The following is a 19,132-nucleotide window of genomic DNA, read 5'->3' as shown; positions in this document are numbered from 1 at the left end:
AATTTGAAAACCCCAATAATAATGATAATAGTGAATTATCATTATTATTATCATCATCTTTCTCATTATCACCATAGTTATCATAATAATGATTATTATTGTCATGCTAGGGGAAGTTATGGAAATTCATCTTTTTTATTAAAAAAAAATAACATTCCATACGTTTTCATGAAAGAGTGATCCATCAAAATATCAAGGAAACTTCCACACGTACCAAATCATCATCCATGATTACATAAGTCCCGGAACAATTGCACAGAAGGCACGCCTGTAGGTTGTGTGTACTTTCAATGTATTTATTCAAGATCTTTACTCTGCTGCATAAGTATACAATTAATTCTTTATTTGGAAGAATGGAAAAAAAAAACTTCCGACAGACAATATACAAACATGTAATATGATATATATATATATATATATATATATATATATATATATATATATATATTCGTGTAAACGTAGAAACAAACTGGTAATGCATTTTTGGCCAATAAAGAATGAGTTTATTCGACTCAAATTTTCGGCGTCCTACGCCTTCTTCAGGAGTCTTGACAATGACGGTATCAAAACAATGCAAAACAATTTTTTTTTTGATACCGTCGTTGTCAAGACTCCTGAAGAAGGCGTAGGACGCCGAAAATTCGAGTCGAATAAACTCATTCTTTATTGGCCAAAAATGCATTACCAGTTTGTTTCTTCATTTCTTCGTGGAGCCAATACGTGAAATCTCAACATGTTCGTGTAAACGTGGTATACCTTGACATCATCCCACCAAGAGGAAAGCTGTGGGAGTCGATCATGCGATTGGCGTATTGTAAATCACAAAAAAATCTGTGACAGCAGTGAAGTCATAGTCACTGGTTTGCATACCACCTCTTTGACGTCATAATTTCAACGATTATCGCTGGTTTAGGTAGCGCTTGATATATAAGAATCAATTTTCATAAACAAAATACAGTACTGTTTAAAATAAAAACGTAAGTCACATCTTTCATAGTAAGTACGTCGGTAATTTCCACTAGAAAAAAAAAATCACATTTAGTACGTGACAACTCGCAGACTGAGCATAGTACTGAAAGCTATCAGCAAACGATTCTAGCTTTTGCCAAATCTATCCTCATGTGCAAAGTAATTTTACTGAGCGTGTACAAATGCTCACTAGTACTACTCGAATCCTCTCCCCAATAACATAAGAACACAAATGGTGTCTGTGAACTACAAGTGAAACAAATTAGATGAAAAAACCTTACTTTTCTTTGGCAGACACAGTGATAAAATCATACGGAATGTGAGAGAAAAGATTCTCGACAATTTAAGGCATACCAAATGCACAGTGTACGGACATTTCAACCAAGTTTATCAGTGTACAAAGATTGACCAAGTTTCTATTTACCCTCGTGTGCTTGTGCACTATCTCCCCTTGATCACAATGCATGCATTTCCCTAGAGATGGAATTACATATTATAATACCTCGGAGGGTGAAAGGTTATTTCGGATTGCTTATAAACTGGAAGAACGATCTTCATCACAATGACGGCAAGCAGCTGCATACGTGAAATCTTATCCAGAGAAATAATAAAAAATAGTAAACAATTAACATGTATTTCTCCAGTACAATCATCGCTAATAACAAATCAATCAGCTACCACTGCCACGTACTGCATCATGGACCAATAAGTACACATAATTTGATAGTACGAGTTATAAGTAGACAAATGACGGTTAGGGAGATAATCTAACAATAACTTCTGTAAAAACTGCAGTAAGACCTCAGGCAAGTTGTTTCTGCGGATTCAAGTCATGATATATGTGATGTAGAGGAAAAACAATTTACACGAAAGTTTTTGTGATCAGCACACAAGATCATGATGATTTAAAAATACGTGTTTTTTTTTCTGGCTAACAAATCACGTAAACATCATCAAAAATACCTTGTTTGGCTTGATAACAAGGATGAATTTTTCTACCAAGAAATTTGTAGAACTCACCACAAGTCGGGAGTTATGCGATATCATTGATGATAAAAGTCCCGTCGGAGGCCTTTTCTCTTCATATTGGTGAGACGGCTAATTATGATTCCAACAGTTACTAAAACACGGCAAGGTCCAATCCACAAACTTTACTAAAACCTAGTGCCTTCAAACCAAAATAACAACAAAATTTGAATGTCACCTCTTCCAAATTATTGAGACAAATCATTACAAATTAACTGCAACTATCATGTCAGCTTTACCCAAGATTTTATCATGAATAGATGATCAGAGTAGTAAATTTCATTGGGAAATACCAGCCACAACTATAACCTACAGAAAAAGAATGTACAAAATGTAATAATTACAGGTCATGATTATAATCTCTCATGATATACGTAATCTCTCATGATATACACATGTATATCACACTCAATATTCACACAAACACATATGGAAAGTTTTCACTGCATGCTAGAAGAAAATGCCAACTCCATAAATCACACCGCCAATAATTCAAGACAGTTTAAGATAAAACAGACATATAAACTTACTCAAAACTTTCAAAATTTATACAAAAATAACACACATCTTGAACAATTTCCATGATTTCTGCAGTTCATGATTCAGCCACTCTAATGGTGCATATAGCATAAATCATGGCCTGTATTCCTATATGACTAATGAGTATTGATTAATGGAGAGAACACTGGGACAGCTGCAGTAATCAGACCTATCTCACTGATAATATTTGAGGTGAAGATTGTTATGATTCCTTGGGAGTAGTTTAGCAGGGCGGTAAACTTAATTCTCATTTGAGGAAAAAAATTCAAAGTTGGTCCCAACCTTTAACTCATGTGATTATACCCCTTAATCAAAGGCCTAGTCTACTGCAACTATCCTACCATACAATATGTATGCAATGTTGGTAAACTGCATAATTTTGCACCCATGGAAACTGGATTGATATTAACATTCAACATTTCATATACTTAGTAATGTCTTCTTTACTTACTGTACGAGCTGAAATTTTCGCGTACAGACATTTCCGCGAATTGCTACTTGGAGGACATTTTCACGTGTTGTTAATTTCGCGGTGGCGAGGTCTAACTGAACTTAGTAATTCGCGCGTTGTTATTTTCTCGTGTGGTTATTTTCGCAGTTCAAAGGCGATTCGCGAAATTCGCGAAAATAAAACCACCGCGAAAATTTCAGCTCGTACAGTACTTCATAACTGACTATCAAGTCACACCACCTTGGATTAAAATATATTCTGCATGAATGTCACACTGTAAGTTATTATTGCTATTGTCATCACTGCTACCCCTAGTACTACATCTTCAACTATAATAATCCATACTGGAGTTATCACCACTATCATCATTGATTTATTCATTTTGCTTTTTAAGGACAAAGTCACAATTTAAAAGACAAAGTGGAAAGAAATCAAGGTCCTGGCATTGTCAATCTCCAAAATGCCAGGTCAAAAAAAATTGGAGTGTGCTCTTTTATATTTTCTTGTTCAGCTACATTACTGCAATGCCAAAATTAAGCTTCAGAGCTTCTTTGTAGGTATGTTAAAGGCTTGATAGGCTATTTTAGCTATCAGATTCTAATTCTATTTAACTGAAATCATTTAGATATAACTGTGCCAAGAATATTTCAGCAGGTCATTCAATGTGACCATAAACAGAAATGGAGTCAATAAAGTGGAATCTTTACATGACTTCTGCTTGGATGGTTTGAGATGATTACAAAAGTTTTTAGTACAATCAATACTTTCATAATTACATACTTCATATTTTATCCATATTTATTACACATATTTCAGTGAGTTTGTCAAGCAAATTTTACAAGGATGGAAATGTGCACATGTTTCTCTGTATTCAAAGTATGAAGTTATCACCAGCATATAGTACTTTTTACTTATGTATGCATGTTATGAAATACAAAACCAGTAAAACCAATTATGTAAGACATGTACCATAACAATGTAACAAATATTTAAGAATACAAGGCAGGAACTCTATAACATTTATAATGTGATGGCTTTACCATCTGTGGTTCTGAGTTACCTTTTAAGCCAATATGAAACAAAAGAATGCATACAGTACATATGTTCAACAATCTTCCACCATTCATAGGTCATGCACGACTTAAAATGACTTCTAACTTAAAATGACATCCAGCAAAATGGTCCAATGTACTACCGAAAAAAAAATTAAACCACACAATTACTCTGTAACACACAGTAACACTTAAGTACTGGGAGTTTTAATATATAACTCGAGTACAATTAGCATATACTTTCGGTTAATAGGTATAATCAAGATAAAACTGTAATGACCTTTTATGATTTACAGTTGAGTAGATTATGACAGTGCTATCACCCTAGCATAAGGACAATTTGAACATCTGGAAAATACCCTTGTTTTCTGTTTCATATAAAATATATCACTTAACAAAGTTTTTGAGCATTAATTTACACATTTTCACAAATACAGGATTACAGTCTATTTTACATCAACAAATCAAACATCATTGATCAATTTCATGTACTTTTTCCCCTCCCTCACAAACAGTATAAACAAAGTGGAATAAAAATACTATGTTTGGTCAATGTATAATGGAATATAACAAGGAATATAATGTGTGCGGGACATCAGGTATTGATAAGCATGCAGAGACTCCAACCCCAAGCACCTTCTGATCTGGAGATTCTCCCGCCTGAAACCCTTCGCAAACGGGAGACTCCAACTTGATGTGTGCGAAGTGCGAAATTCCCATGGTTCTAGATGCTCTCTGGTGCTATCTAAGGCTTATTTTTTCAACATACGATAGAAATAAGTAAGAAATCCTTTCCAACGGGAGACAAAGAGCCAGGGCGGGAGAAATTAAATCTCAAGCGGGAGAACGGGAGATTTTGCCAAAATGGGTTTTCGGTGGGAGATCTCCCGTCGAAAACGGGAGAGTTGGAGTCTCTGAGCATGTACACAAACAAGTAGCTTGTAAAGGTCCGGATAACAAAACACAAGAAAACAAAACAAAAACAAAAACCCTCTATATAACTACAAATGAGCCACAGCAGAAAAATCACATCAAAGCATACAGCCTTTGATCATGAATAGTGCATATTAAAATATGTTACATTCTAAATTTCCAGCGATACATGGTTGAGCCATTTCCACAGGGAAAATGATTCTTAGTAAAAAATGCATAAATTTGACTGAAGTATAAAACATGCATAAGGAGAATTCTGTTTACAGTTTTTGAAAGCAACCATTAAAAACATAGATGATAATGGAAGAACTACTAGTTATTGCATGCATAACTCAGAGAAAAACATCATATTGTACATAGACAACATTTCACTGGGCACAGTATTGAAACCTTCAGAGAAATACTGATATCCCTTTAAAGTCTCACAAATTAATTATTTTTTTTTTAAGTACATGATTCTGTCTTACCTTTGAAGGAATTGCTTTATACACCTAGTATGAAGGGCACATAGGTGGATTTTACAAGCTTTAGAGTATTTACTCCAGCTGGAATATTTGGCATTGCCAATCTCCATGGACTTGGTGTAAAAGTGTTGGTCAGTGGTGCAAACTGGACAGTTGGTTGCTACCAGCGAAAGTCTCTTTTGCTTATTTACACAGTCCCATGCTATATTATGCGCGTCATCCACTCATGCAGCTCTGAATACACAAACGCCCATTTGTACAATATTTTGCACTCTTCTTCGGAGATCTTCAGATAGCACAAACTAGGCATGATTTAATCTGACACATGAAAGCCTTCATGAACATCAGATACACAATAATGAATCACAATCATTTTTCATTTCTTTCTCGTAAATCTTGGTCCCTGTTCATATCAAAATATGTACTGTTTATACTGTGTCTTAAGAAATAGATTCTCATTTCATGAGCATTGCTTTTGAGAAAAGCATGCTGTCCAGGGGTGTGACAGAAATTACTCAAGAAAGTCAGAAAAATCTGAAACTTCAGAAAAAAAATATAAGTCTGAAGTGCATTAAAACGTGAACATTTCAATGCATATAAACTGCAAAAAGTCTGAAAAGTGAGTTTTTGGTCAAGGAAAAAACATCTTGACCTCAGATTAAACTCTGAACTCTCACATCCCGGCTTCCACAAACATGTGTAGCTCTTGGCTTGTCTGGGACTAGTGTCAATGAAGCACGACCATGATGAGGTCCAGGGAGGTGGGTTGTTCCTGGTCTAGTCCATAGCCTTGTCCAGTGTGTTCCCAACTCTCTGCAGGCTGGAGGCAAAGTTGGCGGCCTGACATAACTCGTCTTCTTCCAGTGCCTTGATGAGCTGCAGGTTGGGAATCAGGAGAGAAATCATCATCATGTGTTAGCGTCACGGCTCAGTGCTGAGAAGGTTGTGATATTTGCACATAAATATTTGGTGAGATCAACACATTCTGTGGTGCCCTGCAGTAAGCCATGGACTCACCAAAATATGTGATGCATCATGGGAAATGTTCAGCACTATTAGTCTGGGCAGAAAGAATTTACAGACCAAGGACTTGAGTGCATGAAGGTATGTTTTTTAATGTACCATCAGACTTTTGCCACTCCAAGCACATGTTTTGGTCACAGTGGATTGTATGTTAACCCATTGAGGACGGGCTGATTTTGCTACAACATGTATTTCCCATAGACACTTTCCCAAGGATATTCAGAACTCGTCCTCAACAGGTTAACATCAAAGACCTCTGATTCCTTTAAACATCTAACTTGAAGCAATTAAAGGCAGAATAGAGGCAAAGTTTGAGTCTTATGATGGTTTCAAAGCCATGCTGCATCAGAGATGGGTGACTTACCGCGGACTCATGAGTGCGCACTAACTCATAAAGCTGTTTGAGCGTGCCAAGTCGGCTGAAGAGACCCTCAAACTCCTGTGGAATGAGGACATTGATGAGAAATCTTTATAGTACATGCACAGGGCGGGAAATAAATCAGTACTCAGTACCATCTCTGAATGAAACCTCACAAGGTTGGGCCTACCTCTGCCCTCAAGCATTTCTCACATTACTTACAACTACTGTCAAAGTGGACATTATCGTGTGAGTAATTATTTTGCAATACACCAATCTGATTTGAAAGAATTTTATGTGCTTTTAATTCCATGGAATCAAAGAGATAATGTGTTACAACATATTACAAGCAAAAACATTTGCATGTTTTTATTTTTTTAATGTTACATCAAATGCACAAAAAAAAAAATTCACAATGCAAAATACGTCCACTTTTACAGTATCACCCACACATTGAGGCAAAGTAACACAAAGAGACTTCTAATGAATCATATATGACACCGTCATAACTGCTACATGAAATCTTTGAATCTTTGCAACATGAAAACATGTGACCCTGCATCACAAACACACAAAAGAAGTTGGACAGATTTTGAAGTTTAGGTTAAATATTGCAAGACATTCTCAGTTTTTTAAAGGCATAATTTACCATTTGCAGATGAAACTAAAACCCAGCATTAGTGCTTTAAAATAGTTCTAAAATGTGAGTTAGGGATAGAAACAACCACTGTAACAATTTGAAGTGGAAAAATCAATGTTAAGTATTGATAAATATACAAAATGTGAACAATAGTTATAATAAAAATGTTTCCCGACTAAACCGTCTACAGTTACGATTTATTGAGAAAAATACAGATATCTCCTTATATTTCAGGCTTTATCACAAAAATTTTATACGATAGGATGTTTTGTGGTACAACAAGCCCACACATATACATTGAATGTCATATCTTGAAAATCTTTTAAATCACTCTTCTCAAAGGTAAACAGGACCTTTAAGGTGACATAACGGCAACTTGTTAAAAGTGAATGTCTCAACCCCACTGAAATAAGAGACAGAAATTCTAACCTCTACGAAGTTTATTGTTGAGGAAAAGAATTGCAGTTTGTTTCAACTCGCTCCATACTGTGTGCATGGCATTATTAAGGTACATCTATCATCTGAGCACACACACATATGGCACATCTAGCACCATAATAGCCATGTAATTGCCTCTGTGTAACAGTTGGTTGCACGAGTAAGGCGTATCAGAAAATTGTTTTCCTAACTATGTAGTTAGTGAAAACTTCACATTCATGCTGTTTGATTATGAAAAAAAAATGAAAAAGTAGAATTTCTTCATTCATTCTGAAATGGAAATATTTGTAACGAAAGATATGTGTCCAGACTGAAAAATGTTCTCAACGCTATAGCGATCTACTCAAAAGCGAACTCCAGTGACCCACACCAAGGAAAAGGTAATCTACGTCATGCCACAAAGAGACCGAGCCATCAGGCAATGCTGAGTTTTAATGATTACAGAAACAATTTATTGGACAGAAATTAACCCTTGAACTACATTGTAGTACTGCTAAATATCCCTTCATCACACATTCTTCTGAATTAATTTCATCCAACCATCTGCACGTGAGTGATTCTAATTGGGGAAGAGGTAATGGGTCGTGACTTACGGCATCAATGCGCGCACACTCCATTTTCAGCTCATCCTCTTGCAGGGCTGGTGTCTGGGCAATGTTGTGGTAGTAGGTCTTGATTAACTCAATGTAACGAGGCAGCTCCTTGTTAAACAGCAGCCGGCTGGGGGAGGAGTTCTGCAGCGTCACATGACAGGTGATGAACACAAAGGGAGAGAAAGGATGGTATCATGGATGGATGGATGGATAGAGGGATACATAGATGGATGGATGGATGAATGGATGGATGGATGGATAGATGGAGGGATGGATGGATGGATGGATAGATAGATTGAAAGATGGATGGATGGATACATGGATAGATAGATAAATGGATGAATGGATGAATGGATACATGGATAAATGGATGGACGGATGGATGGATGAAGGGAGGGAGGAATGGATAGATGGATGGATAGAAGGATGGTTTGACGGATGGATAGACGGATGGATGGATATATGGATGTTTCAATGGATGGATGGATAGATAGATTGAGAGATGGATGAATGGATAGATGGATGGATAGAAGGATGGTTTGATGGATGGATAGACGGATGGATGGATATATGGATGGTTCAATGGATGGATGGATAGATAGATTGAGAGATGGATGAATGGATAGATGGATAGTTCGATGGATGGATGGATGGACAGAAGGATGGATAGATAGACAGGTGGATGGATGGTTCGATGGATGAATGGTTCGATGGATAGATGGATATATGGATTGATTGATAGATAGATGGATGAATAGATGAATGGGTGGATGGATGAATATATTGATGGATGGATGGGTGGATTGGATAGGTAGATGAGTAAAGAAATTACGTATGTATGTATGGATGAATGGATAAGTACATGAGTAGAGATGAATGGATGAATAGATGAATTGAGAGATGGATGGAAGGATGGATGAATGACACGATAGATAAATGAGCAGACAGAAGAATAAGATATAATAGAAACAAAAAAAAAGAGATTTGATCAGCAGGTCTGCAGGTTTTGTATTTCATTTTCATCGAGACAAACTGGAAAAAGTTGATATCACAGATTCTCATGGACTAGAATAATATCTACCTCTGCTTTTTTATCTAATGCTTCTGTGAGGCTAGAAACCAAATCAAGTGAATACTGGTCTTCACCACACATTTGCATTGCAGTTGTGAATTGCACAAGGGTTACATCAATAAGTAATTAAAAAAAGAACGCAGAAAAATTTCATACTAACCTGGACTCTCAAATAAGAGTAAAATGAATAGATAAAAATAATAGAAATAAACAGGAAGAACTGGACCATAACACACAAACTCACATGCATATGTGAACAAACGCACGCACACGTACACACACACACACGCATGACATTCTAATTTGTAGTAAGTCTCACATTGCTTCACATTTGGTGTACCAGCCATGATCAAACAAAATACAGTTTACTGTAGACCATGTGTAATATAGTCTAGTCATGGAGAGAAGTCATTTTAACATATTTATCAATGTTATCATTTTAACAGAAGTGATAGTGGGTTTTTTTCAAATCAGACAATGCCTGTTGTGAGGTAATAAGAATCTAAGATATCTTTTTGGTGTCCAAAATATGCTGTGCGGCTCAGCTGTGAGTACAGTAGGTGCACATAAATGAAAGAAAAATAATTTCACATAATAATAAGATTGATTTTGCAATAGATGCAACAGTGAATTCCATACAGTAAAGGTGTTTGTGTACAGTTCAAGTGAAATATCATTTTCAATATGTGCACAATCTGTATCCAAAATAAAGTAAATATAAACAAATAGAAAATGTAAATACAAAAATACTTGATAAGTGCTGATTTGTACACATTACAGGCAATATCTTACAAGAAATAAACTGAATGATCCTCTTTTTCATATTCTACTGAAATATACTGATATAAACCTGAAGGAGTAACATAAAGTTTTTGAAAGACTATTAAAGAGACCTGATGATACATGTGAAACAAAGAACATCATAATCACTGACATCATTATGAGCTGATGGGACAAGGTAAAGAAATATGGTGTGACTATAAGTAAAATGAAGTATATGTGACTATCATTAGAAAGAAATAAGTGTGAACTATTATCAGAGAAAAATGTGTGACTCTCATTACAAAAATATATGTATTACTACCATTTGAAAGAAATGTTGCATGGCTTTCATTAGATAGAAATATGTGACTTTAATTAGAAAGAGATATGTGTGACTATCAACAGAAAGGCATATGTGCAACTATCATAAAAATTACCACCTGAAAGACAATTCTTTCATCTGTTTGTTTGTTTTGTCAGTCATTACCATTTCATTTCATTGTATGTATCATATCTTATTTTTCAGGTTTGCACAGGAAAGCAAATGGTGTTATATTTTTCTATGCTTTCCCAAGACATAATCCTGAATAAAGGCAATAAGATAATGACAGGTATAGTACTATTTTGATTTCTGCCTCATCTGATGGAAGAATGACAAGCTATATTATTGTTCTATATACCTGAATCTTTCTGGACAATACGTTTCAGAATTAGGATTATTTGGTTTGTCATCAAAAGCAAATGAAGGCCTGTTACTGTAATAAAGACCCAACTCTAGGATGTCAAGCATGAATGTATTTTATCCAAATTTAATTCATTTCTACTTCAGATAAAACACTTACAACAAATCCATGTAATACAAAATGTATAAACATACATTTGAACGTGGAGCAGAGAATCAGCTAGTGCATAACCTATATGAAACTACAGGTGACTCTTGTTATAACAAAGTCCTAGGGACCATCAGTTTTCTTTGTATACGTCAAAATTTTGTCACAGCCGAACAGTAAAGTACATAAAGATATACACAATACGATAATTTTTGGAAATGAATTCTTACTTCATTGTAAGAAGAATTTTGTTACAACCATGGTTGTTACAACAGGAGTGCACTGTACAGTGTATTCCATTTATAATGGCCATGGTTATAACGAAATTCCGGTTACAACGAAGTAAAAATTCGGGCCACAAATTTGGGCAACAATGTTATCCACTCTGTGCTTTTTATTGTTTATTTGTTCAGTTATAACAAAATTTTGATTTAACGAAAGAAAACTGCTAGAATCGAGGACTTCGATATAACAGGAGTCCACTGTACTTGTTCAAAATCATTGTGTGATTGAAAAGGAGAGGCCCACATTAAAGACAAGCTTGTAGAGATGTGGGCCCCTCAATCAACTGAAAGTACAAAAGAAAAAAAGTAAAGTAATGAAAGCACACAGAAGAACACACAGATACATAAACACACAGACACAGACAGACAGACACACAAACGATCAGAGAATCAAAGATACAGACAGGACAAAACAGCAAGAAACATCATGAAGAGGCAGTTACTGGTAACCAGTTTATCATGTAAGATCACGGCTTTCATATTTTCCGCAACTCTAAACAAGACTTCTGTGCATTGTAATTCCCTACTGACAGCAAAATAAATTCATGTGGCTGCCATTAAAACAAAAAGTGATTGCTTCACACTGTGCTTTTCTTGAAATATTCAAAAAAGTATTCAATACTATACCTTCACCACTACGTGATAGTAATCATAAATCTCTATATTCTCCCCATCTTGACTTTGCTATAATGGAGAAAAAGATTTAAGGAGGTATTTCAAGGATATAACGTAGATATAAACAGGGGATTTGTGCTTTACTAGGTGAGTACCATACCTTTGAAATTTTTCTCAACATTCCTGGGAATTGTTGGGAAAAAATTGTAAACTGAATCATTCCCTGACTTTATGTTATCTCTGCGGCACATCATCTACTTACTAGCAGGATGTTCAAGTATCACACCACAGATACATATATTTGGGGGAACAATGCCTTTTGTAAACTGGTGATGTGAGACTCAGACTGGCAGCTGCTCATTTGACAAATCCTGAAACTTGTTTTATAGCGTATCCTTTGGTCTTTGGAAAGCATCCTTGTTAAATGTCTTTCAGAATGCATGGATAATGTCTTTCAGAATGCATGGATATTGTCTTTCAATGGGAAGAGAGTGATGCTCTAAACACCTGCACTGCTGCAACTTTCAAGTGACAGCTAACTTAACTTCAGATGTTTATGCAATAGGAATAATAAGCCTAATTTGTGCTTCTCATGATTCCGCCACTATCATATTTGACACCATGCATTTTTGTTTGTTTGTTTGTTTTTCAAAGCAAATTTTTTAAACCAATTATGAAAGTGGAAATAAATGAAAAATGACATGAACATTCTACTGAAAACAAGGCATGGCTAATGAACACCTGCACTAACGAACTCCTGTGTATCTAGTGTGGCTACAGTCTACCCGGCCCACACCCCAACAGTGCAGAGAAATAAGTTTGTCCCCTTGGTGCTTTCTGGGAAATGTGGCACTTTTCTACAAAACTACTGACAATATTACATCCATGATCTACCAGATATTGAATACATTATTCAAATAATGAAGAAAAAAAAAAGAAGAAGCTATGACACACAATAGAAAGTGAGATAAGCAGAGAATAGCTCAAGAAATGTTGAGTGTAGGATACGCCGGGAGAAGTGGATTGGAGGGGAGGAGGGTTGTTAAGGAGGACAGACCAGTTAGAACTTACCGCTTTCAACTTTGGGACCACACTCTTGCAGGCATTGTCAAGCATCTGATTGAGTACAATGACACAAGCATCAGCGGTCTGCGACTGGCGCATGTTGAAAATAAACGAAGGGTGGGATAGAATGGTGGCCCAGAATCGCAGTGGCAAGCTGGGAGGGAAGAAACAGAGATATGAATAACAAAATTTGCCAGTAAATCATTTCATGACCGAACATCTAAAGGCATAAGATTTCTAAAGAGATTACTCCCTACGTGAGTGACATATGTACATCTTCATTATATCACACATGGGAAATTCTTGAGTTTTACTGGGCTACTTTTCTTCCATGCAGCTACATTTGAGAATGGATATGGGCATTTTCACAGTAATGGGGTCCATTTCAAAGGCACTAAGTAATCTTATGTTTCCAATGTGAATAACCCACCAAACACTTTAGCACTGTATAAAGCTCACCTAGGAGAGATAACTTTGTCCAGATTTTGCTCCAAGCAGGCTATCTATAAAAATTTATTTAAAAAAACATAAAAATAGTGAACGTATGTAACAGGTGGACAGACATTTGTGTACTAATGCATGACAGTCAAATTAAATACCTTCTATGGTAAGTGAGCTTTTCTTTACTAAAACAACTGATGTGGATAAGAAGATACAATATCACCTTCAAAATTTAAATTAACTGTGCTCTATAGTACACTTGTAGAAAAAACGAACGTATGTAACATGTGGACAGACGTGGACGTTACATTTTTGTCCGTCCATGTTACATACGTTCAGCCTAAACTCTAGAAATGTACCTTAATGCACAGGTAATTTAATTTCTTTGGATGATGTTATCTCTTATCATCCATATCAGTTCATTTAGTAAAGAAAGGATCATTTTCCATGGAAGATACTTAATTTGACCGTCATACATTAGTACACCAATGTCTGTCCACCTGTAACATACGTTCACATGAAATTTTCATCTTCAATTTGCAGAAATAAAAAAATATATTAAGTAACTCATTTAAAGAAAAAAATATTATTCAGGAATCACTTAAAGCCATTGTATTTCATTTAGAATGTAAAGCACTGTGGATATGTCCGAAACACCAAATGTAACGTTGGGGGGTCCCATTACCTTGAAAATGCCCACCATGCTAGATATACTGTAAAAGTGGATATTTTTGCGGGGGTAATTTTTTGCGCTTGGCCAGTTAAGATGGATTTCATGTAGTTTTAATTCCGCGGAATCAGGACATTAACTACTGGACCATATGGTATGCAAAAATATCCACATGCTTTTGTTTTCGCGCTAGCGTCTGGTTGTGCGAAATGTGCGAAAATTTCCACTTTTCCAGTAAGTGAACAACACATTTATAATGTCAAGAAGATATACTTTTTCAGTTATTCAGTTCATATTTCATTTCAGCACAGACCCTGAAAGAGACTATGATGTATGAAAAGACGTGAGAGACAAATATGAAAATCTAGACATTGGACATTGAGTTTCTGTTTGCTAAATGATCACAAACCTGTTGTTTTTCCAGGTACCCGCAACCTCCGCACTGTTGTCATAGCGACTCGCCTCCTCGTCAAAATACTTGAAGAGGAAACGAAGGGCAAAGGGGACGTTGTTGATGGTGTTCACATACTCATCTTCCCTGATGGTAAACATGGCCTTTATTGCCTCCTCAACAAAGTCCTGGATGGAATTCTGTATTGGGCAGACACAACCAGAAAATTGTTTTTACAATGCAGTATTCTTGGCAGTTAGGAGGCAAGTAGTATATTGTATAGCACTGTTAGACAAAAGACAAAATTTAGTATATGTCCCTTATGATTCTTTATATGATCACATGAAAGTTAGAAGGACAAATATTTAATGCCCTTTCAGTTTGGTCAACTTGAGACTAACAGTCTTAACTTTGTGGGCTCATTTTATTTACTACCTCCCCAAATGCAATTTCCACCAATGATCCTGTTCTTCCATAGAGATGTGATCACCACCCTATGCATGCATGCTAAAAATTACCCAAACTCCCAATATTGAAGCCTTTTGTTACATCATCAACTCTCAGTTGTGTGCCGCACCTCGCAATTAGAGCATGCACTTTAGCGCATGAAGGAAAACGTCAAAGATGCGCAGCTTGAACTTCCTAGTTCATTGATCCTACGTGCCAAACTATCAAAATCCTTCATGAAATCCATAAAAGTTCCCAGATCACAACCAAATTTTAATCATCTGTTCTTTGTGTCATTATCAACCTTTCCTGCAAGTTTCATCTGAATCTGTTTCCAACTTTTTGAGTTATTTTGCACACGGACAAACAAGCAAATAGGAACAGAAACATAACCTTCCTCAGCAGTGGTAACAATAAGTGATGTGCTAGTATTTTGGATGCTCTTCCCTAGTTGCAAGTTGAAACCTTTTTGCGTTTCAACCAGCCGCCACCCCCCCCCCCCCCCACCCCGCAGTGGTCTGAGTTCCACGTAGAGCGACCTTCCTACCTTGACAGAGACAAGGCGCTGTAGATAGATCTCCCGAATCTTGCGCCTCTCCTGGTTGCCCTGGAAACAGAGCACTCTCTTCAGGTCTGAACACGCCCCACTCTGAGCCTCCTCCTCCTGGTCAGCACTCTGCACCTGTTAACAGAAGATCATTGTGACATCATCAAGTCTGTTCTCTCATTCTTAACCCGTTGAGAATGCGTCCCAAGTATACTTGGGCAAGCATCTATGGGAAATGCGTGCTGTAGCAAAATTAAACTGTCCTCAACAGGTTTCACAGTACAAAAGAAAAAGTGCCTCCCAAAGAGCATCAGTAAGAATTATCCACCAAATAATAAATTTGGAGCAGTCAGAAACATGAGTCAAAGCAGAGTTTGTTTTGAAATGCTCAAAAGTTACGGAAGGTACATGATTTTACTCATGCTTGACCTTGTTACATACACTATTTGCTTTATGAAGTAGTCTTTGCAAGATTTTTTTCCAAGATTCACAGGCAAGCACCAACTGCAATGAACACACACACACACACACACAAACAACTGCAATGCAAGGTAATACACCGGCAATGCAGCTGAGCATGGAAAGTATACAGTTAGGTCCTTTGGGAAAGTAAAAGACTGGTCATGTGACAGCCCTCAGCCAATCATTTGATGAAGATCCATATCACCAGTTATGATATACTCTTTCTCCCAATGTGTAAAAGTTTGAGAAATACAAAATGCTTGGGTGAAACATATATATCATAGAGCACCTTCAATCATATTTGACCCTTCACCACAAAACCGACAAAAAGTCGCCAGACATGGAATTTAATTTTAGGGCAGATTCTGAAAGAGCAGACTTTAAGCTTTAAAATGATGTATAACTCAATTCAAATGGACTCTCCTGACAGGTCTAAATAATGGAAAGAAAGTGCAAACTCTCAAAAAGTATATACTGGGAAAAGAGGCCGTTATTAAAGGGGATGGCTAGTAACCGATCAGAGGGAATCAGTGGGAATGCTGAGGGATGATTGTTCCAATCCTTGTGGGATTCATTTAAGAGTACATTATATATCTACTGTTGTGTGAAAATTATTTGCTTCAAAACGGTCTCATATTCAAGTAATGTGCAGATTAATGCCCCGTCACTGAGCAGGCACGCTAACCTGGAAACATTAAACTGCACATTACTTGAATATGAGACCATTCTGAAGCAAATGATTTTCACACAACAATAGATATATAATGTACTCTTAAATGAATCCCACAAGGATTGGAACAATCATCTTCCAGAATTCCCACTGATTCCCACTGATCAGTTACTAGCCATCCCCTTTAAGGTCTATTCAAATGCTTCATCCTCCTAAGCTGTGCTCTGTGTATTGAACGGGACCTGGGAATGGGGAAAAAAAATAGGGTGTAAAGCAACAACAACAGTGAATTATAAGATTAGGCTGTAATTTGGCATGCTCTATTAACACATTCTACCCATGACTAACACCAACTTTCAAAGCAGAAGCATCGTCTTTTCAAAAGTTATTCGAATTGAAAGGGAGATGTGTGTAAAAGCTTTCTTAATAAATGAAAAGGAGAATGCAAGACATACCTCATCACAAGATTCTACAAAAATAATGTTCGAGAAGAACTGCTAAAAAACATAATTTCCTATTCATTCTATAATCCCCAATTTTAGAATGATGATCTTTCAGAAAATATGGAAAACTACATATTGACTAGGTTGAGGTTTCAGGCTATTACAATATACTGCTCCATGAAATGAGCCATGTCAGCTTCCTTTCATAGACTATTGCTAAGACCTGATTTTGAAGAAGACGATGAGCACACTAATGGCACACTAAACAGCAATTCAATTTTAAAGTGACCGGAAGCACTGAACCATTCCCATGAAATAGAACAGGAGACAGAGCAAACATGAGTCAGCCCAGGGAAAGAAGGCAAGGAAGGATGGCAACCACAATACATCATAAAAAGATAAAGCAACATGTTCATGTATTGATTCTAGCTTCCCATCCAGTTTCAACATTATTACAATGTACATAAACATCCTGCATCTTTGCCTTACATGTTATTATATTTTGATTAAATCATATTTTGACATATTTACTTTTTTTATATTGACATGATACGTTTTGTACATTCATATTTTTTGTTGAAAAATGAAAGTGAATAAATGAAATGCAATTCAAAAGAGAATGCACACAATCACTTTTTTTTCCACCAGTGAAGGTGGAATTGGCATGAGTATTGCCATAAATGGGTCATACCTCAGCAACTAATCCATATGCAGGGCTCCACACTAACTTTTTTATTTGGTGGCCCGATGGGACCACCAAAATCATCACTTTCAAATTTATGGTGGCCCGAGAGAAAATTTTGGTGGCCCCCCAAAAACAATAAAAAACATTAGAATTCCTGTTTTTTTTTTATTAGTCAAATATTTAAGTTTCATCATAGTAATAATTGGAAGTTGGACATATCTACTCATAAATAAACCTCATCAAACTCGCAACACTCACTCTCAGGCACTAATTCAGTCCTTTTCATCCATCCTTTAAACAATTTAACTGCTGAATGGAAAGACTAAGTATACAAACGTTGTAGATATTCATTGACAGGCACATGGGTTGCAACATCTTAACATAAATAAATGACACTTTTCAAAAAATTTTGGTGGCCCGAGGCGGGCCACCAAATTTGCCCTTTTTTGAAATTTGGTGGCCCGACTTTCATTTTTGGTGGCCCCGGGCCACCGGGCCACCGTTAGTGTCGAGCCCTGCCATATGAGATATATTTTGACTTTGTTTAAGTGAGGCAAAAGTATGAATGAGTGGGCATGAAGTCTGTTTTTTGTGAATGTGCATCTATGGTAAAGTACCTTTCTTTTAAAAAAGTATGCTTAGCATATATTCATGTTATCTTCACTCTCCTTTTAAGATGTACAAGAAAAAAAAAATCGGCTTTATGAGATGGCTTATGCCATAATCTCATGTTTACCATTCAACTCTGTTTTCACCTATGAAATACTGCAATGACTCATAACATACTTCATTGCCTACAGAGGTTCTACAGAACATTTTATCTACCCTTTAAATTGTGATTTTTATTTTCAGATGTATTCATTCACTCATTTTGAAAATTCTTCTATACAATGACTTTTACTCCCACTTGTTTAAGGAGCATTAACTTCAAAGATAGTAATGGCTGCTCTGTTGCAGGAGTGATTTTCCCATATTGCAAATGGGTGCTCTAAATGGGGATGATCCTTTTTCATGGTGGTGACTGAGAATATTTCAAATGAATCTAGAGTAGGTCATGTGACTTCACCTCTACCAATCAACATCATACCAGCGACGACATCTCTTTGGCATTATCAAAAGCATTTGTAATCCCACAAACCGCACTGACATGGAAAAACTGATGAGCATGAATGGTTCAAACTCACATTTGCAGGACGCAAACCCACAACACACACTAAATATTGAACTTTTACATACCATGCTTAAATTCGCAAACGTTCAA

General features: G+C 36.4%; 1 protein-coding gene across 1 annotated transcript in view; it reads right to left on the bottom strand.

The window, feature by feature from the left end:
• Nucleotides 1–1,463: 1,463 nt before the first annotated feature.
• Nucleotides 1,464–19,132, bottom strand: part of LOC139719129 (plexin-B1-like) — a 52,340-nt gene continuing 34,671 nt past the window's right edge. The window contains exons 22-28 of the mRNA XM_071630561.1: nt 15,612–15,746; nt 14,636–14,817; nt 13,122–13,269; nt 12,063–12,119; nt 8,488–8,628; nt 6,823–6,897; nt 1,464–6,311 (exon numbers count right to left, since the gene is read on the bottom strand). Of these exons, the coding sequence (XP_071486662.1) occupies nt 6,213–6,311; nt 6,823–6,897; nt 8,488–8,628; nt 12,063–12,119; nt 13,122–13,269; nt 14,636–14,817; nt 15,612–15,746 (837 nt within the window). The 3' untranslated portion in view covers nt 1,464–6,212. The remainder of the gene's footprint in view (nt 6,312–6,822; nt 6,898–8,487; nt 8,629–12,062; nt 12,120–13,121; nt 13,270–14,635; nt 14,818–15,611; nt 15,747–19,132) is intronic.

Source organism: Diadema antillarum, unplaced genomic scaffold (assembly GCF_040938485.1).
Source record: "Diadema antillarum isolate AM-2024a unplaced genomic scaffold, OU_Dant_1.0 scf00000104, whole genome shotgun sequence".
Taxonomy (NCBI): Eukaryota; Metazoa; Echinodermata; class Echinoidea; order Diadematoida; family Diadematidae; genus Diadema; species Diadema antillarum.
The sequence above is the reverse complement of the archived record's forward strand: the minus strand, read 5'-3'. Positions and strand labels throughout refer to the sequence as shown.